The following is a 27,087-nucleotide window of genomic DNA, read 5'->3' as shown; positions in this document are numbered from 1 at the left end:
CTGTCGCCTAGGCAACCGACCAAGCCCCCATATAAATGGAGCCGTCTGTGGCCACGCCCCTCGCCACACCGCCATTTGAGAGCTCTTGTACATACTGTTAGTTTTTTTTTATTTTTTTTTAAGTAATCCAAAATGTGTTTTCAACTCAAATTTCATTTTATTAATATTACACATATTTAAAACGTGTTATTATGGTAATGTTTGATAACGTAAAAAAAAATTATTATTCATTATATACCAGGAAATACTTCATTGTATTTCATTTGTATTTTTTAAATCAATACAATCAAAGTGAATGTCTATTATGTAAGGGATAAAACACTCAGTGTCATGCTGATAGTGGAAATTAATCAACGATGGGGAGGTGTGACGAAGCCGAGTGTCAGCACCCTGAAGTTGATTATTCTCCTGCAACATTATTTTGTTGCGTACATCACCAGCTTGTTGAATGAAATGAATTCGTTCCTCAGAGTAATCATCTGGCCATAAATAAAATGCTTTATTCATCTTACTGTACCATGTAAAAAGAGCTTTTACCTCCGGACTGCAATGATCTGAGAAGGACACCAGACGTGTATGTGTTTTAAAAATGTTTAATTGTTCAATTTACAAAAAAAAAAAAAAAAAAGAAGAAGAAGAAGAAGAAAGCTGTAGAATCTGGCCATGTCTGTTGTTTACATTATTTTGCATAATTATTTAAAAAAAAAAAAAGCTTAAGATCTGAGTGAAGTAATGAAGTATTATAAAGCTGATATATGTAAATATCCTACATTTACCCTAAATTCAGGCATGGGCTCTGTCTCAAATTTGCCTACTATGGACTCTTACACTATACACTACGTATTTGACTACCTAGTGCCTGGATGTTTGTAGAGCAGTAAGTACACTAATGTCACATCATGTCAGAAAAGCCTCCACGGCAACAACCGTCCATTAACAATCCAAAGTGGCTGCTCTAAATCTTACTCTCCTAATCTGCATCTTTATTGCTGAAAATTTCAAACTGGAACAGCTTCTGAAGGCTCTGCTCCTTCTGCTACATCATGCAGGATGTGACTCACGAGTGCAAAAAGTTTCAAACAGTCTCTGGTTCTAGCCCATCATCCAGGTATTAATAGTGCACTACGTCTCACTGAGATTCTTCACAGTATAAGTATGCGATTTGAGACAAAGCCATGGTCAAACATACGGTACATAAACACACACATTTGTTACTCAATTGTTTTGTTTCTTCTTGAGTAACTGATTAATCATGGAGATGCCCTTTGACCCCATGGACAGAGCTGGGCCCTGGGGTTAAAGGGCATCTGAACAGGAAGTGACACTTGAAGAGAGGTTGTGTTTAGAGTTTGGGCATCCTGGCAGCGTTGAGGCGCATGGCTACGCACGAGGCTCCGGAGGCGTAACGCATCTCTCTTAACATGCCAGTCCACTGCTTCTTGTCCTCCTCGTATCTGAGCACACACACAAACACACACACGCACAAATGAATGATTTAATGCACAAACGCTAGATTTCAGTGCTGTTTGGAATGCACTCTCATCCCTATACATTAGCATTGGTTTCGTGTTTGAATCCTATTAGTGAAAATAATAGATTTTTTTAATCAAAGTGAGATTTGTTATATAAAGTGCTCTAGGATTGAAGGTTTAACATCACTTAACATCACTATAGACCTCAGGTGTACTGTGATCTGGTGCCATATCCTTTTTATAAGACAATAGGAGGATTGTTTTTTTTTTTTTACCCAGAAAAATTCTTTGTATATTAAATCTGTAAGTTTGTGACGTTTACTTAAATCTGAGGAATTCAAACTGTCAAGAAATTGAGCTGGTTAATATTGAAATGACCACATCACAATGTGGAACTCCCATATTTTTCGCAATCTAATTTAGTAATTTTGGTTTATTTAATGCTGATAAAAAGAAATAGACAAATTTTGTGTCACATGATGCCAAATGGCAACAAGTTAGTTAATCAGGATTCCAAAATGGACCATTTCATTCTCAAAAAAAAAATAAATAAATAAATAAAATGTGGAGAACTATTGAAGACTAGCTGTTTACAAGATAAAACCTAAAATCAAGCACTCCTGTCACATTAAAAAATGATTAATCACATATATTTTTATATGTGTGTGTATTAGAGAGAGAGACACACACACACATATCTATTCCAAACCGAGACTTACTTCCTAAAGTGCTCCAGTATGACACAATAAATCCCGTCACTTTAATCACAGTAACGTTTTAATCACACTAGAATAAGGTGTAAAAACTTACTGCCAAACATCAGTGATCTCAGACGGTCCGACGTCTTTGTTCTCCAGCTCTACGATGGCGAAGCCTCCAACGGCGTAGAGATTCCCACCACTGCTCATCAGGTTCACAGAGCTGCGTTCCTGCGGGAACTCAGTGAACGTGTCCCATCTAAAAAAAAAAGCAACAAATAGTAACATTTATTACTTACTAATGTCCATTTACAGTACAGTGTATGACTGTTATGTATACCATGGAATTTCTGTCCCATCAGCTATCATTAATCAATATATCTAAACATAGACATATACAGCAGTAACATAGACAGCAGTTATAGTCATGTCTTATGTACTTGTTAGTGGTGAAGTCGTAGATCTCAGAGGTGGCGGTCAGTCCCTCCTCGTTAACTCCTCCAGTGACGATAACCTTGCCGTTGTGCACCACTGCTCCGAACATGGCTCTGGGGGTCTTCATACCGGCGAGCTCCCTCCATTCAGACTGCTTGTGGTTATACACAAACACCTTGTTTATAGCTTTACTGAAAGACAGAGAGACAGAACGTGACATTTTACACTGCTGTCATAAAGCACACTCTGTTTTTTTTTTTCTGAAACCACAGAGCAGTTCATTTGATTCATTTGCTGTAACTGCATGGTTATGACGTAGCTCTGAATGCAAGGCAAATTAAAGGTATGTTTGAATGCTCTCAGTGTAATAAGTTATCATTTAGAACACACCATCTAAGCCTATATATGAAAAAAGTATGTTGATATGATGAAGATTTTGCAAGGAGAAGTTTATTTAACATTTATGAAAGAAGACTGTGGAGCTTTGAGGTGAAGCTGTTCCTTCAAGTTTTCCCCCATGCCATGATTGTGCTTTCCTTTTTTTTTCAGTTACGTGACAAGCTGAACTCTCTCCCTCCCTCTCTCTCTCTCTCTCTCTCTCTCTCTCTCTCTTTCTCTCTCTCACACACACACTCACACACACAGACACTCACTTGTCGTCTGTCTTGCCCCCGATGCTGTACACCAGGCCGTTGTGTGAGACCACTGAGTGGCCGTGGATGCGCAGTGGAAGTTTCTTTGTCTCGCTCCATTTCATCTTCCTGTAAAGAGAGACCACCATGTGATTAACTTTACCTTCACATCTATCTTTCTGTCTGTCAGTTTGAATATTGAATATTGTCTCTATGTCTCTATATATTTCTGTCTATCTATATTTCTCTGTTCATATTTGTCTGTCTGAATATTTGTCAAAAATTTTCTTTCAATTTTTTTCCTTTCATCTATCTATCTATCTATCTATCTATCTGTCTGTCTGTCTGTCTGTCTGTCTGTGTATAGAGTGTATGTGAGCTAGTTTTATGTTCTAACACACTGTCCTTTGTGGTATATATGAAAAATAAATCTCAGAAACTCACTCAGTGTCGTAACACATGACCGAGTCGAGTGACTCGTTAGTCTGCAGATCTTTTCCAGCAATCGCAAAAAGCAGATTCCCATTTTCCCCTAAGCCGAAGAGACAGCGAGGACTTGGCATGGGGGGCAGCGCCCTCCAATCAGCTCCAAGCGCATCCAGCTACAAAATAAAGACAAGCCATGATAATCACAGGCTTCATATTTAATATCTTATTATAGATTTTTAGCTTCAATATAGTTAAAGAAGATACTCCAAAGTTTTTTCCCTTTGGAGTAATGACTATAAACAGCTCCAGTCCTTCTGTAAATAACAATACTACTGTGTTTGTGCTCTAATTATATTGCTGATGCTCATCTTTTAACATTTAATGCCAAAATATTTTTCAGATTTACTAGTATACTATAATAATGCAATTTAGACTATTTTACTATTGTATATAAACTGAGTATTGTATAAATGTGTGTAATTTACGCTTTAATGCATTGATTGCTTTTAAAACACATCGTTATTTGACTATAATCCCTTTTAAACATGAGAATTTTGTAAAACGTCAGTTCAGTTTATTATTAGCTGACTGCTATATTCAGGTTACTATCGCACTACTATATACAAACTAGGTCACTGGGTGTAATATCTAATTTTGTTACACCAAGACTACTGTGTCATTATTATCGCACAAATCTTCACTTGCATTTTAGCTTCAAAAGTGCACTGTTTTTTTTTTAATAACCAGAATGCTACAGTTATAACGATGAGTATCAGTATTATTAGTAGTTGAATAACAGCAGGACAAGTTCCAATACTTTATAGCTTTTAGCTTTAGACATGTGCTGTGAAGACATGTGATGGAAGATAGTCATCATGTCTTATATATTGCTTAGCAATTTAGAAATTATTTGGCGTTGAGACTTACTTTCAGTGTCAACTGTCAGAGATTTGTGGCTTAAAAAAATTACGACTGCAAATACACTTGTAGTTTCACAGTTTGCCAGAATACAAAAAGTTTTTAAACAAGATCTTTGACCAATTTTACATTTTATTGACTAGAAATAAACCTAGGTATCAAAAATAGTCACAAATTGGCATATCTCTGAGGGTTAAAAGTGAAAATACAGAGAAACGAACTGTCCATGAACTGTCCAAGAACTGTCCAAATTTAGTTTTTTATTTTATTTTAGCTTTTATTAGTTCACTCTAAAGCCAGATTTGATTACAGTAGCCTATTTCATTACTATATACACATGATATAGCTTTATAATGTACCAGCTGGTCTTTTTTTATTTGATACTCCTTAGTTATTAGCTGAAAAAAAATATCATTTATTATAAGCAAATATACAAACTTTCTTCTACTTTTCAATTTTAAAACTGTGCAAAAATAGCCATTCACTATTGCGCTAGTTTGGAAAGGCATTGCAGTAGAATATTCTAGATAACGTAGCATGCTGAAGACATTAACTTCAGAAAATTTTGCTTTAATTTTTAATAATTTCCCTGGTTTCTAGGCAATTATTCATCTTAAAGCATATTATTCAGGAACTACAATGATACTATTAGGAAAAGGCATGACTACACGCCTTTTAGCTATCTACACCTTGGTATTTCAGTGAATGTTGCATAGCTAGCTTTGTTGGCTAGTTATTAATGTTACTTAGCTAACTATAGTTGGTTAGCTAGAGCACATTAGCCATGATAACTAACTACAAGTTCGTTAGTATTAAGTTAGAGTGCGGTTAATATTAGTTACCTACCTAAAAGTTGATTAGCTAGATAATAGTTAATGTCAGTTAAGATAGCTAGCGGGTACTATTTTTAGCTAGATTAGCTAGATAACTTCAGCTAGTTGTTGATGTCATTAAGCTAGATAAGTTTATTTAAAATAGTTAGTGATAAATACCTAGTTAAATAGTGTTATTTAAGATAGCTAGTGGTTAATATTTATTAGTGAGATAATGGTTGTCAAAGTAAACCTCAGATAATTAGCTGCTAATGTTAGTTGTCTAGCTTACAGTAACTAAGTTAGCTACTGGCTAATGTTAGTTAGCTAGTTGTAACTGTGTAAATCGGAACCAGTGCTTTGACTTCAGACTTTGACTGAGAGTTCAATACTATTAATAGTCCATTTTATTCATGTGTGCTTAATTTATTTACTACCTGATAGAAGTAGCACTGAAGAGGATTCTCTTTGTTGTCCTCATCAACAAACAGGCCGCCGACGACATAGAGCTCGTTTTTCTTGGTGCAAATGCTGACATGGTTTTTTGGCACTTGCTCAGCCATAGCAGCAAGGAAGCACTCGTTCTCTGCAACATCGTATGCTACTGCTGCTGTATCGTTGACCATGAGGATCAAATTGCGTCCGTACATCCCCAATCTCCGATTGTCATTCAGGTAACCTGGCAGGAGCTCTTCCTCATCCTCCTCTTCTCCTTCCTTCTTCCCCTTCTTTTTTCTCTCGGGCAGTTTTCCCTTGAAGGCATCTCGGATGACCTGCAGCTTCTTCTGGAGCTCGGGATCGGCCTTGATGATGTCATCGGTTTCCACCTTCTCCTTGAAGTACTTTTCAGGCAGCAGACGGAAACGGATACACTCCAACGCATCCCCAAGAGCCTTAACTCGCTTCTCCTTGTCACTGCGCACCCATTTCATGAGTGCCTCGAACACAGTTTCCTCCTTCTCCACATTCAGGACGTCAGCCCCGATCAAGGCGAAGAGCTCATGTGGTGCCAGCTGAAGGAACTCCTCCTCCTTGATGAGGCTCTCGAAGCGGTCGGCGCTGTAGTCGCGGGCAGCTACGGCCAACCTTGGTACATTGAGGACGAGTCCGAGTCTGAAGATGGCAAGGCAGTTAGACAGGGAGAGCTTCTTCTGGAGATAGTTTACACACACAGTGAACACAGATGGGATTTGGAAACGGTTAGCAAGCGCGAAAATCTCCTGAACGTTTCCGTCTGTGAGCTCAATCTCGGCTGAGTAAAGATACTTTATGATCATGTCCAGGATGTTGGGGTCTACGTCGTCCAACGCCACTTCTTTGAGGTCTTCCTTGACCTTGCCATCCTCCGAGAAGAAGATTTCCCTGAAATACGGGCTGCATGCGGCCAGAATGAGGCGGTGACATGGGAAGCAGCGGTCGCCTACCTTCAGAGTGCAGTCCACAAACTTGTTCTCGTTCAGGAGCTCCTTCAAGCCGTCCTGGAGCAGAGTGCTCTGGAACAGACGCAGCTCTTCCTGCAGGGATTTCGGATCCATTCTCAAAGAGGACAAGGAGCAAAAGAGAAAAGAAGAGGAGAAGGTGGCTGCACTCCTGCTTGCCACGCCGTCCCGGCCGGAAAAGGACAGAGTGGCGAAAAGCCTGTCGGTCTGAAGAGGCTGTTATTTAATCTGCTTGGTCTAAATTTAACCTGCACCCTCCCTCTGTTCTACCCCCTACCCACATTTCAGCCAAATGTGACAGCACCTCTGAACTGCAGCTGTCACCTAAAACAGGCTGCACAGACATTCCCAGGGATTCAATACACAATGACCAAAGCTCTTCCTTCAGCTCAGAGAGGACCGTACTGTATAAGTATGCACAAACTTATATAGTTTTGTAAGAAGTTTGTGGTGTAAATGTGCATTTTATTTGTGTATGTGTGTGTGTGAATGCTAACACGTCTCAGGTCAGACAGTGACAGTGATGAGAAACAGCTGCTGCAACAGGTGACAGCTTTCAGCTGCGACGCCATGGGATAATTACAGCTCCACTTAGCACACTTAGAGCCAGAGGAACCGTAATGTCCTTAACTTTAAATGATATTGTCTATATCGGTTTACCTCTGGGAGGCACCTAGTAACCTAGTGATGATGCTACGATAAGATTTACAACATTTTTAAATATTTTTGAACTGCATTATGAACATTACAGGTTCTTTACTCGTTCCTTTTGCGGGACGTTTTATGCCAATAAGTAGACAGGACATAATAAAAATAATATCAACACTATACAGGTGACAAATTAAAGGAAAAACAAACATAAAGTGGGATAGTAAGGTGTTTGGCTAGATAGTTAGCTGCCAGAACAGATTCAAAATCTCTGGAATTGTATCTGAGGGATGAAAAGCGTTCTTCCAGAAGATATTTCCCCATTTGGTGTTTTGATGATGAAGGTGGAAAGCTCCAAAACCTCTCACAGGTGTTTAACTGGGATGATATCTGCTGAATAACATATGATTTACATCACTTTCATCCTCATCAAACCATTCAGTGAACCCTCATGCCCCGTGGATAGGGACGGGATCATCCTTTATTAGACCACGCCTTGCAAATACACTTGTAGTTTCACAGTTTTTTTTATCAGGATTAAAATAAAATTCATTATAGGATAAAGGTTATCAATCAGAAATCAGAGTTTCACTCTAAGAGGACAAGTAGAAACAAAAATAAATGCCCCCACAACATAACAGAGATGTGTGTGTGTGTGTATGTATATATGTATATATATATATATATATATATATATATATATACATATATATATATATATATATATATATATATATATATATATATACATATATATATACATATATACACACACACATATATAAATCTACAGTTAGAAAGAGTGAAAATTAAACTACAGATGTGACTAAAGACAAACTAAAGATGGCTTTCAAAGTCAATAAAGTGAATCGAATGGAAAGGACATTTTGTATTTTAGATTTAAAATGTTTTTTTTAATTATTATTTTCTTATTTATTTATTACAAAGTTTGTATTTTAGGATTTAAAATGGCAATTATAATACCTTGTCTTGAACCCGTGTTTGTGAAATAAGAATGTGTTCATGGCTGTTGTGCCTACAGATTGTTCTTAGACTGAGAGGACCGTGTGTTACACTAGAGACAGAACTAAAATTAACACCGACCTCACCACAGGCAGGTGTGTGAGTATGTGTGGGCATGTTTTTCTATCTTGGTGGAGACCAAATTTCCCCACAAGGATAGGAATATCTGGCAGTTTGGCCTTTGGCTGGTCTGCATGAGGAAAACTGCCCTTTTCCCCCCTTTCAGGAGGTTAAGTGTAGGCATAGTGTTAATTATCTGCATTGATAATTATCTCAGTGGAACGACATACAAGGACAGTAAGACAAAAGTGTGTATGTATGTATGTGTTTGTGTGTGTGTGTGTGTGTGTGTGTGTGTGTGTGTGTGTATGTGTGTGTGTTGGGGGGTGGGTGGGTAGGTGGTGTAACCGAAGCTGGTCTAAGACAGAAGGGGGGTCAGTCTCTCACTCATACACACAGCTCAGATAATGACACCTAGTTTAAAAGAGTATAGATATGTGATGTGTGACATCATGTTGCGGCATTTTATGGGATTATTCCTCCATTATGGCAGGGTTAGATTTGTTTATATGCTATGAACATTTACATATTCACCCTAAGTACACACTACCGAATGACAAAGCGAAAGGTGACCATTCATCCACACTCACAATTCCTCCTTGCAATTAGTTCCCATTTACTAAAGTATATAACAGTCTTTTCATTTTATTCTGTCATATGACCTCATTAAATGTGTATAGAGATATTACATAAATAAAATAAAGCTTGGAAGGAAGTAGCAGAGATTGTTGGCACCTTTGGTTAATGTACAAGCTAGCAGAATTAGCCTGCTTTACTAATCTGCCAACGAAGATAGTACAAAGCGTAGTACATAATGTAAATCAAACAACCAATTTCCACTGATTAGTGAATTATTTAATTCATATTTAACTAATTAGATTTAGAAATTCTATGTAAGTACTATTGTTTCTCATTGGAGCTAAAATGCTGGACAGTGCACGCTGACAAACTACAAGTGACAGTGTGTGAAAGGAGGGTTATAGAGGAAATGAATTAAAGTGTCATGTCCACCATGGACAATTCCTCCCCAGACCACCAGACAGCACACCTCAGTCATTTTTTGCATTTCTTCTTTTGTTGTCTGCTCCATTTCCTTCCTTGATTGTGCTCACCTGTTTTGTGTTTCCCCAATAGAACACCACAAGGATGACATATTTTTGTAGGCCAACCCGGAAGTTAGCATCACCCTGGCTCCCTCAACAAAAAGCCAATAGGATTTTTCCATTGGCTTTTGGATTATTGCAGAAAATAAACAAAAGTTTATGATTCTTACACATTTTGTACATCAAGATATTCTACACATATGAACACAACTTTTATGAATTTTGAAGCCTAAACACAATTGCTAGAAGTAAAAAGTATAAAAATGCCAACTCATTTCCGGGTTTTAGGACTCATTCCTATGGAACTCTATTAGTTCCCTATTTAAGTTCTGTGTTTTCCCTCCTTAGTTGTCAAGCATTGTACGTTTGTGCATAGGTGGTATATTTCCACCATGAGTGATTTTTTCATGTTGAGTTTTCATTTCTTTGCCTTGCCTAGCCTTAGTCTAGTTCCTTGTTTTAGTTGTTCCAGTTTTTGCTTCCTTTTCCATCCTTTGCTTGTTTTTTTCAGTTATAGTGTTATTAAGAAATTATGCAATTGTATCCGACCTCCTGGATGCCATGACATGAAGTTGTTGTCTTTTGGACTGGCTTCCTATCCAGTGTGTATTCTCACCTGGGATAGACTTCAGATCCAATGTGACCCTGATCTGGATAATGATTGTAAACCTTTTTATTACAAAAGTTTGCTGCATGAAAGCTAGAATAATACAAACAACATTACAGACACAAATCAAACACATACTAAGTGGAAGTAAGATGTTAATTATGAAACATGACTTGTTCACAGCTATTCTGAAGATCATAACACGCAGGTCATAATGCAATAAACAGAAGAACTATAAATATCCCTGTCATTTAGCAAAAAAAAAAAAAAATCAATATCTAATTATCAAATTAGATTTTTCCAAAATTCACCAGTTGAAACTCAATGTCCTTACTGACTGAAAGCAGTGACAATAACATAATGCATAAGAACTCAATGTACTAATTATGTAAGGAATAGAAACACTTGTCGCCTGTTGTTATATGAAAATAATCAACGATGGTGTACTCAGATGAAATGCAGTTCACCCCAAAGTTGATTATTTTCCTATAACATCACATCCCAAAATCTTTTATTCCTCTTATACAACAGCAATTTGCTAACAATGCATCATTAGGAAACTGAAAAGCTCAAAAGTCTCTTTCCTGAAGACTTTCCCAGGGCAGAAAACCTACAATTTACAGCTTTAACCTCCGACTATTACAAAGCACTGACACTGGAGACTCCTTCCATAAATGTTAAATAAACATCTCCTCACAGTAAACTATATAAATGTTTAAACATTTTTCTTTGTTAAATAACACGAAATTCTTCGCTATATCAACAGTTATATGGTTTTTAAGTCTGTTTATGTAGAGCATATACCATAAAAGTCCCTGTGTGAGTTCTTAATATAGAAATAAAATACAAATGTATTAGAACAAGCATTTGAAAATTCAAAAAAGGTCTTAAACTATAATTATCAACCAAGTCAAATTTCGTATTGGTGTTTGATGCAATAAACACAGTTCTGATGGTTCACTCAGAGGTTCAGAGCTGCACCTGATCTCTGATTACAGGTGCTGCTGTAAAAACAGTCCAGTACTTAAGGATATAATGTATGTACACAACAAATCACAGCTGTGGAGCTTATGAGTGTTAACAATTTGAAAAACACATTTAAGCCATTTACATGCACATCTCTCAGGGAGATTGACAGATGAGGTATTGCAGATATTATAACAGTCAATGTCATGTTTTCAGCATTCTCAATGCTCCTCATCCTCCTAGGAAAAAAAAACAGACAGGGATGATCATTAAGCCTTATTTATTTCTATTTCTAGCCACCTGTCTTTGTGCAAATGTCACAGTACTCCGTGTGTGTGTATGTGTGTGTGTATGAGAGAGAGAAAAATCGTTCTCAACCCAGCAATAAACAGTGAGGCAGATTGCATAAAAAAGCAAGATAAAAGGACTTTGTTAGTTTGAAAACACACTAGATGAAGCCAATTCTACAGATAATCGTACAATACTAAAATTTTCTTTTACTTTAATGGAATGTTATCACTTCGATATTACATTGTATGAAGCGTAGAAGTGTGCACGGGAATAATGAATAGTCGTGCAACTCCTAATGTGTGTGTGTGTGTGTGTACCTGTTCGTGGGACCACACAGGTCTTCTTGCACTCGTCCTCAGTATCAAATCGATTGCGGTTGCCATGACAACCTCCATACCAGAACTGCGCACAGGCGTTGGCGTTGCGGTCATAGTACCAGCGGATGCTATAATCACGACACGAACCCTGATCCAGGACCAGCTCACAGCGTGGGTCCAGGGGTACGATTTCTGACAACGAACACAAACACACACCTTGTTATTACAAAAAGCAACCCAAAACCTCTGTCAAAGCAAATCAGCCAAGACATGTACAATGTGAGGAGTTTACAGGAAAGTCTTCCAGGCAAAGGAGTTCTAATTTCTCGGTAATATGTCAAGCAGCTTTTTATATCTTATTAACTTCAAGAGAGAGGAAGAAGAGAAGGATGGGGAGGGAATGACTGTTTATAGCTGCTATAAAGTAAGTGATAACAATAACAAGTTTACACAGAATTAAAGGTAATTGGAAATGGATTAAAAGTATGTCATTCTTTAATAAAAAATATTTGTGGTATTAAAAAATTGTGGTAGTATAAGAAGAATAAAGCACACTGGGAAATGCTGTTACAGGAAATAAATAACTGAGTTTCATCACGCCACCCTGTTGTTGATTATTTTCCTGTAACAGCATTCCAACAAGTGTTTCATTTCCTACTTATTGTACAGTTAATTGCCCCCCACCCTTCACTAGCCTGGGGCAAAGGTGTTGCTGGATAATGAACACTACAGAAAGGTGTGTGTGAGTGTTTGTGTACCTTTAGGTAAAGGAGGTCGTGGGGCAGGGACATAATGCACTGAAGTGGATGACGTGATTACAGTTGATGATGATGATGATGATGATGAAGGTCTGCTGTGTGTAGATGGTCTGTTGTGTGATGGAACATCTCCCCTGTTGCTGTGCTCTGAGCTGCCATGTGTGTGAATATCTATGGTGAGTGGTACCTGATTGCAAAGATAAATTCGTGACCATTCAAACTGAGGCCATGTGCCCTGTCATATTTTTGACAAAAATATGTATAGCTATAAACTTTAGATCACTTTCTATATGATTTAGTTCCATTAGCATAACAGAGTGGTCATTTATGTTCACTAAAATGCAGAAAATACAATTCACTTGTAACCCTTATAACCGCTTATAACCCTTGTACCTGTACCTTGTACCTTGTACTTGTAACACTTGTAACCCTTGTAACCCTAACATTTCAACTATTGCTATAATGAACAGATTAACCCATGAACTAGCATTAAAATAAACAGGCTAAACCTACCCACCAACTAGCATTACAGGATTAGATCAGCTATACAGGTTAACCCAGGAGGGCCCTTTCGATTCAGTTGAGAGATATCGGAAAGCGAGAAGGACTGAAACAAAAGCAGTTGCACTAGCAAAAACCTGAGAATTGGAGGAATTTGGAGAGGTCATGGAAAAGGACATTTGGGTTGCCCCATAGACATTTCAGGAAAATGAGATCATGCAAGCTCTGTTAAACAGCTGTGGAGCAATGTTGACCTCTACTGGCGATATTATTGAGAGATGGAAGACGCACTTTGAGGAATTTCTTAATCCAGTGGACCTTCCCAAAAAATTGGACAGCATGGACAGGATATCAAGATGCAGCCAGCATTGAAGAGGCATCCAGTATGGAGGCCTAGAAGTAACATTCCTGTAATTTGCAGATGTTCTCTCAGCACTATCTGAACTGGACCTCCAACACACACCAATGGTGTTCCAATGTTGTTCTGCTAAGTGTGAAGTGGCTAGGATGAAAATCAGCACCTCCAGGTCCAAGGCCATGGCTCTACCCTTGAAAAGAATGGGATGCTCCCTTCAGGTGAGGGGAGAGACCTTGCCCCTGGCAGAGGAGTTTAAGTATCTTGGGATCTTATTCATGAGTGATGGAAAAAGAGAACGTAAGATTGAGAAGCAGCAGTGGCAGCAGTGCTGCCGTCACTGTACCAGTCTGTAGTGGTGAAATAGGAGCGCAGTGTGTTGATAAAGCTCTCTGTTTTCTGGTCAGTCTACATCCCTTGCCTAACCTATGGTCACATGCTGTGGGTAGTGACTGAAAGAATAAGGTCATGAGTACAGACTGTGGAAATGAGGTTCCTCCATAGGGCTGCTCTATGATAGGTTGAGGAGCTCAACAATCCGGGAGAACCTTGGAGAAGATCTGCTTCTCCTCCGAATTGAGAGGATCCAGTTGAGGTGGTTTGGGCACCCTATAAGGGTCCCTCTTGTCGGCACCTGGAAAAACTGTATCAGGCTGTATGATACACTGGACAGAGACCTCAGGACTGACCCAGGACCAGCTGGAGAGATTATATCTCACAGTTGGCTTGTGAACATCTGGGGATCCCCTAGGAAGAGCTGGAATTTGTGGCTAGGGCTAGAGAAGTCTGGGCAGTCCTTCTCAGCCTGTTGCCACCACACCCCCCACCAGAAAAAGTGGAAGGAAAAAATGAAAGAACCTTGATGTAATGTTAAAAGCTCATTAAGTTCACTGAATAACAGAAACACAAAGGTCTTTACTATTAACAATCTGATGATCACCTGAACAGATATAGATCTGTAAAAGCCACTCACCCCTGGAGTGACAGGTACTGGAAGACTGTCACCTCTTCCACCTCCATGACTGACTGAGACAGTGTGTGTCCCACTGTGAGTTCCGGTGTGTGTCCCACTGTGAGTTCCAGTGTGTGTCCCACTGTGAGTACCGGAGTGTGTCCCACTGTGAGTTCTGGTGTGTGTCCCACTGTACGTTCCAGTGTGTGTCCCACTGTGAGTACTGTTGTGTGTCCCACTGTGAGTTCCAGTGTGTGTATAAGTACCAGAATGTGTCCCAGAATGTGTCCTGGTATGTGTTGGGTCTACGTTGTTTCCGTGATAATAGCCACCATTGCTGATGCGGTTTCCATTGTTATCAAACCCATACAGGAGGCCATTGATGCGGTTGGCATGGTTATTGTATCCATTGCCGTTAATGCGGTTGAATATATCACCGTTCTCATCCTCGCAGAACTGACTGACCAGTTTGGATTCCAGAGCTGAGAGAAGAAGATGGAAATGTCCGACATTAGTTCTATTAGACGTCCTAAACACGCACAGACATAGACGTGTTTCCTCTCTCTTGGAAACATGTTAAAACAATGCTAATATATTTGCAATGTTAAACTAGCATTTTCATTGAAATGTGCAACTAATATAGAGATGGTATTTTAAGGCCTAGCTATGCAGAAAGCTAACCAATGGCCTAGTGTACAGGTCTTTTACAGGCCTTGTCCTTTTTGTATTTGAATTTTTATTCTCAACAATGTCAATCAAACTCTCTGGGTGGAGCAAAGTGCATGCTACACAGAAAGGGATGTGTGACAAAAACATCTTAAGTTACATTCCATGAATTTTTAATTGCAACTGAATGTTTGAATTAGAATTTTCTAATTCGGATTTCAGGATATCAGAATCGAGAATTCAAGAGCACTGTGGTGTAAATGTAATTAATCGAGGTAATAAAGTATGTATTACCTGGTAGGGTATTAAAGTCATCTATCTGAAAGACATGCTCACTATCAGGGTCCGAGGCGATGAGATCGAGCTCCCGGAGAAACTCGGCCTGTGCTGGATCACTGGCATTCACGATGCCCAGAGCAAACATCTCAGTGTTGGCAGCGTGCGCCTCCCGCACTGCGATTTCCAGCTTGACAGAGTCGCGCTCATCCGTTTGTCCATCTGTGATGACCACAATGACCTTGGCGACCCCAGAACGAGAGCTGCGGAAGGCCTCACGAGTGGCTTTGCGGATGGCTGTGCCCGTGTAAGTGCCCTCACCCATGTAGGTCATCCTGCGCACGGCATGTTTGACATCACGCTTCGTGGCGTATCTGGCGAGGTCGAACTCCAGTCGAGCCTCCAGGCTGTAGAGCACAAGGCCGACTCGTGTGGCACCATTTCCTACCGTCACTCGCTCTACCAGCGCCGTCACAAAGTCCTTCACGATCTCAAAGTTCTCAGGGCCAACGCTCTCTGAGCTGTCAATCACGAAGACCAGCTCCATTGGACGCTCCTTACATTTAATCCCGCATCCTGAAAGTTGTGTGTTTTTAATGTTAGTGCAAAACATTTTAGTAGAATATATACTCTTAACTACTAACTAAAAAGAGCATGAGAAGGCAGCAAAATCTTACCGCATATTTCTCGTATCATTCTGATAACGTCTTCTCTCTGATAAATGAAGGCCACATGAGCACAATGAATCATCGATATAGTATTAAATAATATAATTTTAAACCAAATTAAACCAAAATATGTTATCTATCAAAGAAAAACAAGTTTTCCGTTAACATTTATAGAAGGAGTCTCCATTGAGTTATTCTTAGTGAATCTGGTCTTACTGCATCAGTGCAATTAAGGAGGTGAGTGGTTTTGTGGATCTTGAACCCTCCACAAAGTTATTAAGAGTCATAAAACCAGTATCAAGTGCTGTGAGTGGAGGGGAAGAGAGGAAATCTCACCGTCAGACCTGACTCTCCTTTCACTCCCTGTCGACCCTGAAAGACAGAATAGTTTAATATATATGGAAACTCCACAATCAGGACTAAAATCAGCATCCAAAACCAATACATAGTTTGTACAATGCTAAACTGAAGACTATAAGCTTTTCTTTTTCTTAGCTTACATTAGCCCTGTAGCTCTGGTGTAAAAATATAAAAGCAAACTATATTGGCAATCAATCAATCAAAAACACTTGGAGTGGCCAAACCATTTCTTTGGCTCATTCATTTTTGAAAAATAAATGAAAAAACATTATAAAGAAAAAGTGTTACATATGGCATCAGCGATGTGTGGGCACTGATACTTGCTCATTCATTCACAGTAAGAGCTAAATGGCTGATGGAAGAGGATTTGCTCTTTCATCTGGTACTCAATAACTGACGTATTCGTGATTATTCATATCAGCTTGGAAATCTATTAGTGTGATAACTGATGTACCGCCCCCTGAAACCCTAACCAGTTGATAATACATTATATTGTCATGGGACCTACTGGTTGGCCTGATGATCCAGGGTCCCCAGTGTCACCTTTGACCCCTTTCGGGCCTCTATCCCCTTGAGCACCACGATCACCCTAGAACAAAGAAACAAATAGAGACATATTTAGAAAATTAATAACTCACCATTTCTGTATTTTTTATATGTGACAGTGTTAAACTCTGACCTTTGACCCTGGGAGACCCTCTCCAGGTGGTCCCCTTGGCCCAACCAAGCCCTGAGCTCCAAACTCACCCTGAAACAACATTAAAACAGTGTTGTAAAAATAGGTGTACAAGAAGGCGGGCACAGATGTTTTTATTCACCTTAAACACCTCTTAATAGACATTCCTCATTGGTCCACCTTGTACGTGAACAGTTAGATACTAGAACTCATTTTATTCATCCACAGGGTGTGTTAATCATCCTCTAGCCCTAATAATTGTTAGGTTCTGACCACAGCACCAGTGTTAGCTGGAGATTTTTGGTTGCTGAAACTATTTTAATCACTTAAATGTTTAAAACCATAAACTACAGTACTGTGGTACCTGTTACACTCGCACCAGTGCAACACATGTTCCACTACCATGCCATGTGTATATACATAAATGTGTATGTTTGAGTGTTTGTGTGTATTTTACCTTCGGCCCTTGTATCCCTTGCCCTGGGGGTCCTAGTGGACCAGGAGGTCCTGGCCTTCCTGTATTGCCCTACAGATTTCCAAGATAAAGACACACTGGCTTTGATTGTTCACCATATTTTTTCTACATTGGTCTTTAGTGGGCATTATTAGATTTAGTTACTGTTGTTTGCCATGGTTTCAATGGTTAAAGCCTAGCTAGACCAACATGGCTGCAACTACATAGCTAGCTACAAAACGTAGAAGCTGCAAAGTTCTTGAATATCGAGTAAATGAAAAATGATTGATTTCACACAGTCACACAGTCAAATATCCAGTCACCTGAACCAACATTCAGGTAAAACCTGAGATTTTATGCTAGTTAAATGAGTAAATGCCTAAAATCTTCATGCCACAAGGGATGTGTATCAATGTGACTTACTGGTGGTCCTTGAAGTCCCTCTCCTGGTGGTCCTGGTGGCCCTGGCAAACCTCTAAACCCAATATCACCCTAAAACACACAAACACACTTACTATATATATCCACACTCTAGACACACACACTAATAATAGTGTTGTGAAAGAAGATACCTTTGGTCCCGGGAGACCCAAACCCTCTGGACCAGGCTCTCCAGGAAGCCCGGGAAGCCCAGATGGACCCTGCAATAAATGCAAAAATAGAATAATTCTTGCTGATAAACTTTATTATTAAGAACTAATCACAAATGTTTCACGCTGATACAACTTTCACAGAGCTCAAAGGTAGGACCGTGTACCGGTGGACCAGGGTAGCCATCTCCTTTTGGCCCAAATGGACCAGGAGGACCTGCATCTCCACGATCACCCTGAGAAACAAAATAGCAAGAGGCAATAAAGTCAGATACAGATTCTGGCTTGGGTTATAGTTAAGGCAGGTCAGAGCCAAAACACCTTCACCCACATTTCAACGTTGACCAGCAAAACATTACGCGACTACATGGCAGTTATTCTAGGACCCAATTTTTTTGATACACAGCAGCATGGATAAGCTAAAATCTTTTGTTGGCCACATGAGTGTTATTGTCACAATCATCCAGAATGTTACACATCCGGACATTACACTTCCATGCCAGCAGAGGTCCCCTCATTCCTGAGTTATCCATTAAATACTTCCTGACTACAGAGTATACAGTATAAAAACCAGTATGTGCGAAGTCTTGCCAACTTTAATATTTGTGTAAGTTCAGAACCTTCTGTGATTCTATGTTTTAACTTTTACCTTGTTGATCGACTTCTTATGATTTGCCCTTTGAAAGTATTTTTTCTGAATCTACAAGCTCTAGAATAAGATGAATAAGATGAAACACCTGTAGGTTTAGACGTTACAAGGTAAGTGTTTGAAATTCAAGCACTAACCATAACAGGAAAATTGGTCATTTTTAATAATCGAAACTGATTAGAATAGTACATAAGTATGCCATTTGAGACACAGCTCTAGTTTGTTCACTTTGTTGTGGTCATTGTGTCTAGTTATCATTTTTTAGCATTTGGCATATATTTAATATTTTATGCCATGTATATTTCTATCTCATTTATTTAATTAAAAAAAAAATGGCTGGAATATAAAATCAAACTGTTCAGTAGTCAGGTCTCTTACTGAAAGTTTGTGTGTATAAAAACATATGCAAACTTGATAACACCTTTAAAAGTCACTTAGAGAACAGATATTGTGTGTAAATTAATACTAAAGAAGGGCAGGTATTAAATTGGCATAAGCAAATTTCTGCCATTTGAAACCAAAATAAAAACATTATTATTATGTATGTAAATATGTCAGAATAATCAGAATGTTTTTCTGAATTATGGCATATATTTTGAACAGTTTCTCGATGTCACCACCTTTAACTGATGTTATATTTGGCACCTGTTCGCACACAATTGACTTTTGTGAACAAATAGGGAATAAAACTTCGTTTACACGTTGTTTTCTCTGCCTACTTTCCACACATAATGTCATTTACACTATTATTGATTACAATACACAATTTATCTGATGCACACACAAATTGGCCTCTTTATCTTAGTAGATCAGGGCCAAAGAATCTCTGTAAGTCCCGCAGGGTTCAAGAAATAATGAGGTACTGCAGCATAGGTGACAGTAATGTTCATAATTCATGTTGTTTTCTATGTTTTTCTTCACCCTTTTTTTTTTATTATTGATATATAGGCAGATAAGGCTAGATTTTGAGTCTTCTCTGAGAATTCCACCCCACACTAACAGAGGTCTCCATCACCTGAATACTAAGCCATATTCAGATCACCTGATCCTCATCATCCTTCTTCATTTATTCACTGTACTGATACTCTTGTTTGTCACTGGCTCATTGCGAAGTCTTGCCGTCTTATGATTGCATTTCTGAGCCTATATTCTGTATCTTCTTTTTTTTTTCCGATATTGGATTGTTCAGATTGACTTCCTTTGCCAATTCCTTGTCCATTTGGTTTGACCTGTCTTTAATCACCATGATTATGTCCTACATTTATTCTAAAATAAACTCTGTACTTGGATCCTACCTATCTAAAACTGCATACTCTATTTCTACTTATCCATCAATACCTTTGTTCCAGGAAGTCCATATCCTGTCTCCCCCATTGGTCCTGGAGGACCTGGTGGTCCTGCATCACCCTGTAACAACATTAAAACATGTCTGTAATAGAGTGTACACATATCAGTGCACATATTAAATGTAGCATAACTCATCAGTTGTACCTTTGCTCCAATTACTGCACGTCCTTGAGGTCCTGGTAAGCCGAGACGTCCTGGTGCTCCTGGTTCACCCTAGAGGAGGACAAAACACAACTTTATTTACAGCAGAAGACCGTCAACTGGTATTACTGCCCACATTTCAGAATGTATGTGTGACAATTACACTTTTTCCAAAGCAATTTAAAGAGGGCAATTTTTATTCTTCTTTAATGCTCACCTTTGCTCCTGACGGTCCGGTGATTCCCGGAGGTCCTGCTAAACCTCGGACTCCTCTCTGGCCCTGATCTCCCTGTCCAAAAGTATAACACACACTTCTTTATCCAATATCTGAAAAACTGTTTTGGAACTGATAGATTTAGAAAGGACAATCAGTGAGAACAGACTGCCTGGTAGAATAAGAGTAACAGGAAGAAGAAGAAGAAGAAGAAGAAGAAGAGTTTACCTTTTCTCCCTGTGTTCCAACACCTGCCACTCCCTCTGGCCCTCTCGAACCTGGAACCCCAGGCTCCCCCTAACACACACACACACACACACACACATACACAGTCCCATTATTTTGGGTGGATCTCATTCTAGTTTTAGCTGTTACAGTTTTAATTAAATATTTTAAATTTTCACTAAAGAGTGGGATGATACTAAAAACATGAAACCTTTTTAAAAGTCATATTTATATTACAGAAAGGATGGACATTTTGTCTAGGACTACTACTACCTTTTGTCCAGGAGCGCCATCCTCTCCAGGTAACCCCGGTAAACCTGATAACCCTGGAGCTCCTGGTTCACCCTGCAGAGGAGAAAAACATCATCACAGTGCAAAAAGTCAGATTCAAAAGTCTTAGAGCAATCCACTAACTTGCTCGTTCCTCATGTGGAATGGATTTGTTCATTCGGAATGAAAGCTGTAGAAACCAGATTTTAGGACTTGATTCTGGGCTGTTTTGGGGGGTTTGTGATTGAAAATCACTAGACTTTGTCTAGACTTTTGGACCATATATGCCTGAAAGTTGTTCCAATAACATACTGTAACATTTAGAATTAAATATTTCTGAGGATTGATGGAATGAACTTGGTGTGTGTGTGACCTTTGGTCCTGGTTCTCCCACTCCACTCCCTCCTGGTGCTCCGACTTCTCCTGGTAATCCTTGATCACCCTGTGAGCAAAACACCCATATAGAAACTTTTTATATTATTAAATATCTGTGCATTACTCATCATCTTGTGCTGTTCAGATGGTGTTCTTCTGTAATACAAAATTCAACATACAATATAATGTTGTGTTACAAAGAGACCGAGAGCCACTTTTTTTTGCTGTTAAACCTTAAAGAGCCACTGTTGCTTTAAATAAACATATTTATCAAATGTAAATTTCTTAAAAAAGCATCCCTAACATTGCTCACTATATGTTTCCATGAATGCTTCCTAATTAATGGGATTTTCTTACCTTCGGTCCTGGATAACCTCCTCCTGGTGGGCCTCTGAATCCTGGCGGTCCACGTGGTCCCTCAACACCCTAAAACCAAAAATCACTTTTTTTTCATTTAAAATGGTCCATTAATTATGATTCATAAGCATCATCTTTACGCAATAGGCATTTTAAGACTAGAATCTAATCTAAAACATGTCAAGAATGTGTCAAATGTCCTTTAATAAAAATGCCTATTGTTTTTTTATCCTGTTCCATGTGCTTTATCTGTCCAAATCAATGATAACAAGCATACGTTATAGAAACAAACAATTTAGTGCTTCGAAAGGATATTTTTACTGATGCTTTTTCTTTCTGGAACATAGTGAAATTACACAGACTATAGTGAAATTATAGTGAAATTACACAGACACAAAATATAGGTGGAAAAACATATGTATTTTATTCATATCACTGTTTTATTTTCAGCACCTTTTCTCCTTGTACACCTAATCCAGGAAGCCCAGTTGGTCCAGGTAACCCAGGAGATCCATAGTCACCCTAAAACAAACAAGTTTGAAAATTTCCTCTAATAATAATAAGTATCACTGTGAAATCAAGTCGCAAATCCCAGTATAATCTTTATTTAGTCTAACATTCCTTTTATTAAGGTTACTTAATGACATTAGGAAGTAATGACACAATACTAATAATCATTCTAATATCGTCAATCTCCTTACATTCAGTATATTCATTAATGAAGAATCATCTCGTCATAAACGTCAGAGCAAAAAAGCCTCTCCACACTGACTACGTGTTGTTATAACTGCTCGTAGCCGCAGGTCGGATAATCAGACGTGCCGTGGCTCGCTCTGTTATACACCCAGCGAGACACTGGCAGAGAAAATGATTTTTGTTTGTCACGACTTGATGACGCTAATGAACTATTACAGAAAAGTGCCTCCAGAGCTGAGATCTGCTGTGAACACGTTTTTAGTCATTTGGTGCACCTTTAACTAAGAATTCAGTTAACCCTCTACTGCACACATTCATCTTCAATAAGCGCTTTATTCTGGTGAGGGTCGCGGTGGATCTGAAATCAAACCCGGTAACACTGGGCACAAAGTGGGTAAAACACCAGTCCATCACAGGGCACCACACACACACACACACACACACACACACACTCATTCACACATTCTATAACAATGTTGTGTAACCAATCTTTAAATTTAAATTTATTTAAAGTTTTCATTAAATGCTCAAAAAAATAATAATCCAGATAAATGGCATGTTGCCAATTGGCAACAGTGTGCAGTAGAGGGTTAAATAAACCACTTGGCAATATGCTGTTATAGGAAAATAGTCAACAACTCCAAATTTTCTAGAATGTCTCTTTTTTATTCCACTTAGTGATTTAGCAATACTATCAGTGTGTTATTTGTTTATAAGCATGACATACTGTAGTTTTTATCTTTTGATGCTTACATGTAATGATCTCTAATTAACTAAAAGCAATGCCAGAGAACACAAATCAGGTCACAACACTCTTTCACTGTCTCTTAGAAAGCTAGTGCAAGTTATGTAAGTAAAATTTTGATTGAAAATTGGCTATCTCTGTAAGTGTTCAGGTCACAATTACTTTGGCAGTAAACAGTCTATGTCAATGATATGTGGTATCCCTCAGGGATCAGTTCTTGGGCCAGTTTTTTTAATCTCTACAGTGTATGCTCCCATTAGGCCAAATCCTACAAGACGACAAAACTGCATATCATCAAATCGTATATCATCATAGCTATGCTAATGATATACAGATATACTTGTCTCTCTCAACAGATCATTACAGTGCAAAAGTGTCACTGTAACAGTGTCTGGAGCACATAAATAATTGGTTGTGGCAATTAAATATGGACAAACCAGAGATTTTTGTGTTTGGCAACAACGAAGAACGACTTAAAATTAGTGCTAAGACTAAAATTAAAGACTAAGTCGGAAATCTTGGCATTCTACTAGGTTTAGATCTCACCTTCACTAGCCATGTCAAAGGACTCTAAATCACTAAATCAGCCTTCTATCATTTTACAAACCCAGCTAACATCAAAAGTTTAGTGCCCCAGCAAGACCTAGAGAAACTCATCCATGCTTTATATCTCCAGCAAGGTGACGATCTTTTAACTACACTTCCCAAAATGACCATTAAACAGCTACAACACATTCAAAGTGTAAAGGTCACTAAATAGATTAGGTCCAGAATACATTTCTGAAATGCTTAGAGAATATAAGTCTAGTAGATCTCTTAGATCCTTAGATCCATGAGTTCAGGTCAGCTAGTTGAGCATATAAACAAAACCAAACCAAGCAGCATTTAGCTTTTACGCTACAGACAACTGGAACCAACTCCAAGAAGATCTTCAGTGTGCCCCAGATGGAACCATTTTTGCCTTTCTGAGAATAATTATATTAAGTCATATTCAGAGTATTCTATTGTATTTATAGTATATATGTTTTTATTCAACGTTCTTATCTTTTTACTATCTTTTCTCCTATGTAAAGCACTTTGACCTCAGGGTATGAAATACATGCAATATAAATAAACTTGCCTTGCCTAAACAGTGTGCAGACATACAGTATGTATGACAATACTGGAATATAATTAAATTCTTACAGTTATAAATTGATATGGGAAATGTGTGGTGTATCGACTTGCCAAAATGTTCTTCAGTGTGTAGCATTTTTATACCTGAGAGGGCAAAATGTCCAAATTCCAGAATAACTCATACATCCCAGAGGTTTAATGAAAGGCTTGTATAATCTCAGTCTGAAATGGGTCCTGAGTAATGGCAATAAACGTTCCTCATGATACCTTGTCTCCTTTAATTCCAGGTCCAGCTGGTCCTCTCTGTCCCCTCGGGCCCTCTGGTCCTCTCTCTCCCTGTGAAAATAAATAAGGACTATAGTAGTGGCACTGCATTTCTATAATCACACTTCCTTCTCTTGTCTGTGATTGTTAATTGACTTATCACAGCACTGCTAAATTCTCAAATCTGATTGGTCAGAAGGTGTGGATTAATCTTCTATAACAGCAGCACTAAAGGTAGTGCAGCTGCAAATCCCAGGTTTATATTAATGCACTCATTCTAATATGTATCATGGGCGCTCCACATTCTGCATACTAAAGCTAACAATAAATGGACCTAAAAACCTGTGTTGTAATTTTACAAAGAAAATCTTATAATGGTGGATATGGTGAAGTTTTCTGTGAGGAGACATTCCTCAAGCATTTATCAATAAGAAGGAGTGTCTGGTGTCAGCTCTTTGAAACAGTAAGACTTTGTCAGTAGTCAGGACGTTTCCTGCCATGGGAAAGGCTTCGGGAAAGAGGAGTTTGTGTATTCTGGTTTCTCTGTAACACAACACAACAAGCTGTGTTTTTTTTTTTTGTCTTATTGAATTGAAAAGAGAAAAAAAGAGAATTTAAATGAAATTTTAAAATTATATCCATTCATAGTTACATTAAATGTAACTATAAACTGATATAAAGTATATGTCATTATTTAATGCATAAAAATTGTAATCATTGTAAACTGCTGTGGTAGAAGAGAAATAATACACTAAGGGGTGTGCTGCTTTTGGAAAATAATGAACTTCACAGTGGTAACAGGCTCAAAGAACAAATAGTATCATATGCTATAATTACAAACCTTTTTTTTTTATGCTGCTTTTTCACTACGTACATTTCCTGGATTTAATGGTCAGAATTTGCCTCCTGGTGGTAGCTGTATTGCGTTTATATTTTAGGCACAAAATATTATACTCATGTTATGTCCAAAAACTTGATGTACCATAACAGATACAAATGCCTCCTAATGCACTTGGCAGCTTCTAGGGAATAGGATGTAGGGTGCTATTTTGGACACAGCTTGTGTTTGTAGACTAGCATGGCTGATAATGGTGTCATAAAATTATTTAATAGTTTGTTTTACATCTTATCTGGTAGTTCTGTGTTCGAGTAAAGCTTGTGATTCAGAATTTCTATGGGTAATTTACATAATCTGACTGAGAAGCTGTCAAAAAGCTGCTGCGTAACCTGGTTCTGAATACACGTAACTTTCCTGACATAAATGTTGGCATAAAGTACGTACCTTTGGCCCAGGAAATCCGTCTCCTGGAGGTCCTCTCTCTCCCTGCACTCCCTGTGGCCCCTGAGGCCCCTACACACACACACACACAGAGAGAGAGAGAGAGACAGAGAGAGAGACAACCAATCAACAAATTATTAAATGAATAAACAACCAAAGAAACAAACAAATAAATAATGTGTGTGTGTGTGTGTGTGTGTGTGTGTGTGTGTATTTACTGGTAGGCCAGGTTCTCCAAGTCCTGGAGGTCCGGGAGGTCCAGCTCTGCCCTGAAGTCCCATCTCACCCTACACACACACACAAACACACACACACACACATACGAGACTATAGCTACCCCATCACCTATAATAGAACAATAATAATAATTCCTTTTATTCCTCTAGATCAATTTTCCTAGTCGTCTTCATTACAAAACGAACATGAATGTATAAATTCCACATTTCAACATCTCCACATCTCGGAGAGGCAGCACTGCTACATGAGCAGTGGTGGGCTACATCTCTGAATTGTAATGGCCTCTGATTTTAGCAGCTGTGTTAATTACTGCAATATTAAAGCAGTACATGAAATTAATAATAATAAAGCACTAAAGTCACAGGTCCTGATGGTTAATAATGGTTAATACATTACTAACACTGCTCTCTCTCTCTCTCTCTCTCTCTCTCTCTCCACTCCTCACTCTCCCTCATGTTTATTATCTTTCCTGCAAGAGATCAGCTATACTTGGAGAAAACCAGATAATAAGAGGATAATTTCATCACTCAATATACACTATGTTCTGCTTTAGAACCCCACAGAAAGAACATTCTGCTTTAAACATGTTAGAAACATAAATATGAATTGTTTCATGTACTTTATCACAGCTTCAGAACAACTTTACATCATCTGTAATCATACCACAGGCTGATAAGCTGTTAATAACGGAGGAGTGAATACAAAATGATGTTCTAATAACATCCAGGAAAAATTTCTAATAATGTTAATATGCACATCATTGTTTTCATTTTAATATCCAAAAGGCCTCCAGTTTGGAAAGTGCTGATCAAATCAAATCTTGAGGTGAAAAGACTGTACCCAGTCAATCCATCACAGCATGTTATTTATCATTTACTAACTTACTGTTTTGTCTCAATACTGAATAAAGCATTTAAATGCCTTCAGTGAGTAAAATGATAACTTTTGATTAAAATAAGGTTGGTGATTAAATGCTTTTGAATGGACGTGTGTAAACTTGGATCAGTTTATACAGTCAAACATTCAACATCATAACTGAGATTAAAAAAAAAAAGATATGAAGCTG

General features: G+C 38.5%; 2 protein-coding genes across 2 annotated transcripts in view; both read right to left on the bottom strand.

The window, feature by feature from the left end:
- Positions 1-577: 577 nt before the first annotated feature.
- Positions 578-7,026, bottom strand: klhl41b (kelch-like family member 41b). Its single transcript, XM_026945424.3, has 6 exons — positions 5,834-7,026; positions 3,682-3,839; positions 3,259-3,366; positions 2,611-2,796; positions 2,283-2,429; positions 578-1,454 (listed from the first exon to the last, which is right to left on the bottom strand). The coding sequence occupies exons 1-6, from the start codon at positions 6,929-6,931 to the stop codon at positions 1,343-1,345; spliced, it is 1,809 nt and encodes a 602-aa protein (XP_026801225.3). The 5' UTR covers positions 6,932-7,026; the 3' UTR covers positions 578-1,342.
- Positions 7,027-8,847: 1,821 nt separating this feature from the next.
- Positions 8,848-27,087, bottom strand: part of col28a2b (collagen, type XXVIII, alpha 2b) — a 41,675-nt gene continuing 23,435 nt past the window's right edge. The window contains exons 13-36 of the mRNA XM_034314833.2: positions 26,003-26,071; positions 25,788-25,856; positions 24,509-24,577; positions 22,138-22,206; positions 21,685-21,753; positions 21,326-21,394; positions 20,956-21,027; positions 20,686-20,754; positions 20,461-20,532; positions 20,247-20,315; positions 20,094-20,162; positions 18,274-18,342; positions 18,089-18,157; positions 17,940-18,008; positions 17,520-17,588; positions 17,066-17,134; positions 16,895-16,975; positions 16,363-16,398; positions 16,036-16,072; positions 15,377-15,934; positions 14,438-14,898; positions 12,609-12,795; positions 11,851-12,042; positions 8,848-11,481 (exon numbers count right to left, since the gene is read on the bottom strand). Of these exons, the coding sequence (XP_034170724.2) occupies positions 11,474-11,481; positions 11,851-12,042; positions 12,609-12,795; positions 14,438-14,898; positions 15,377-15,934; positions 16,036-16,072; positions 16,363-16,398; positions 16,895-16,975; positions 17,066-17,134; positions 17,520-17,588; positions 17,940-18,008; positions 18,089-18,157; positions 18,274-18,342; positions 20,094-20,162; positions 20,247-20,315; positions 20,461-20,532; positions 20,686-20,754; positions 20,956-21,027; positions 21,326-21,394; positions 21,685-21,753; positions 22,138-22,206; positions 24,509-24,577; positions 25,788-25,856; positions 26,003-26,071 (2,670 nt within the window). The 3' untranslated portion in view covers positions 8,848-11,473. The remainder of the gene's footprint in view (positions 11,482-11,850; positions 12,043-12,608; positions 12,796-14,437; positions 14,899-15,376; positions 15,935-16,035; positions 16,073-16,362; positions 16,399-16,894; positions 16,976-17,065; positions 17,135-17,519; positions 17,589-17,939; positions 18,009-18,088; positions 18,158-18,273; positions 18,343-20,093; positions 20,163-20,246; positions 20,316-20,460; positions 20,533-20,685; positions 20,755-20,955; positions 21,028-21,325; positions 21,395-21,684; positions 21,754-22,137; positions 22,207-24,508; positions 24,578-25,787; positions 25,857-26,002; positions 26,072-27,087) is intronic.

Source organism: Pangasianodon hypophthalmus, chromosome 2, assembly GCF_027358585.1.
Source record: "Pangasianodon hypophthalmus isolate fPanHyp1 chromosome 2, fPanHyp1.pri, whole genome shotgun sequence".
Taxonomy (NCBI): domain Eukaryota; kingdom Metazoa; phylum Chordata; class Actinopteri; order Siluriformes; family Pangasiidae; genus Pangasianodon; species Pangasianodon hypophthalmus.
The sequence above is the reverse complement of the archived record's forward strand: the minus strand, read 5'-3'. Positions and strand labels throughout refer to the sequence as shown.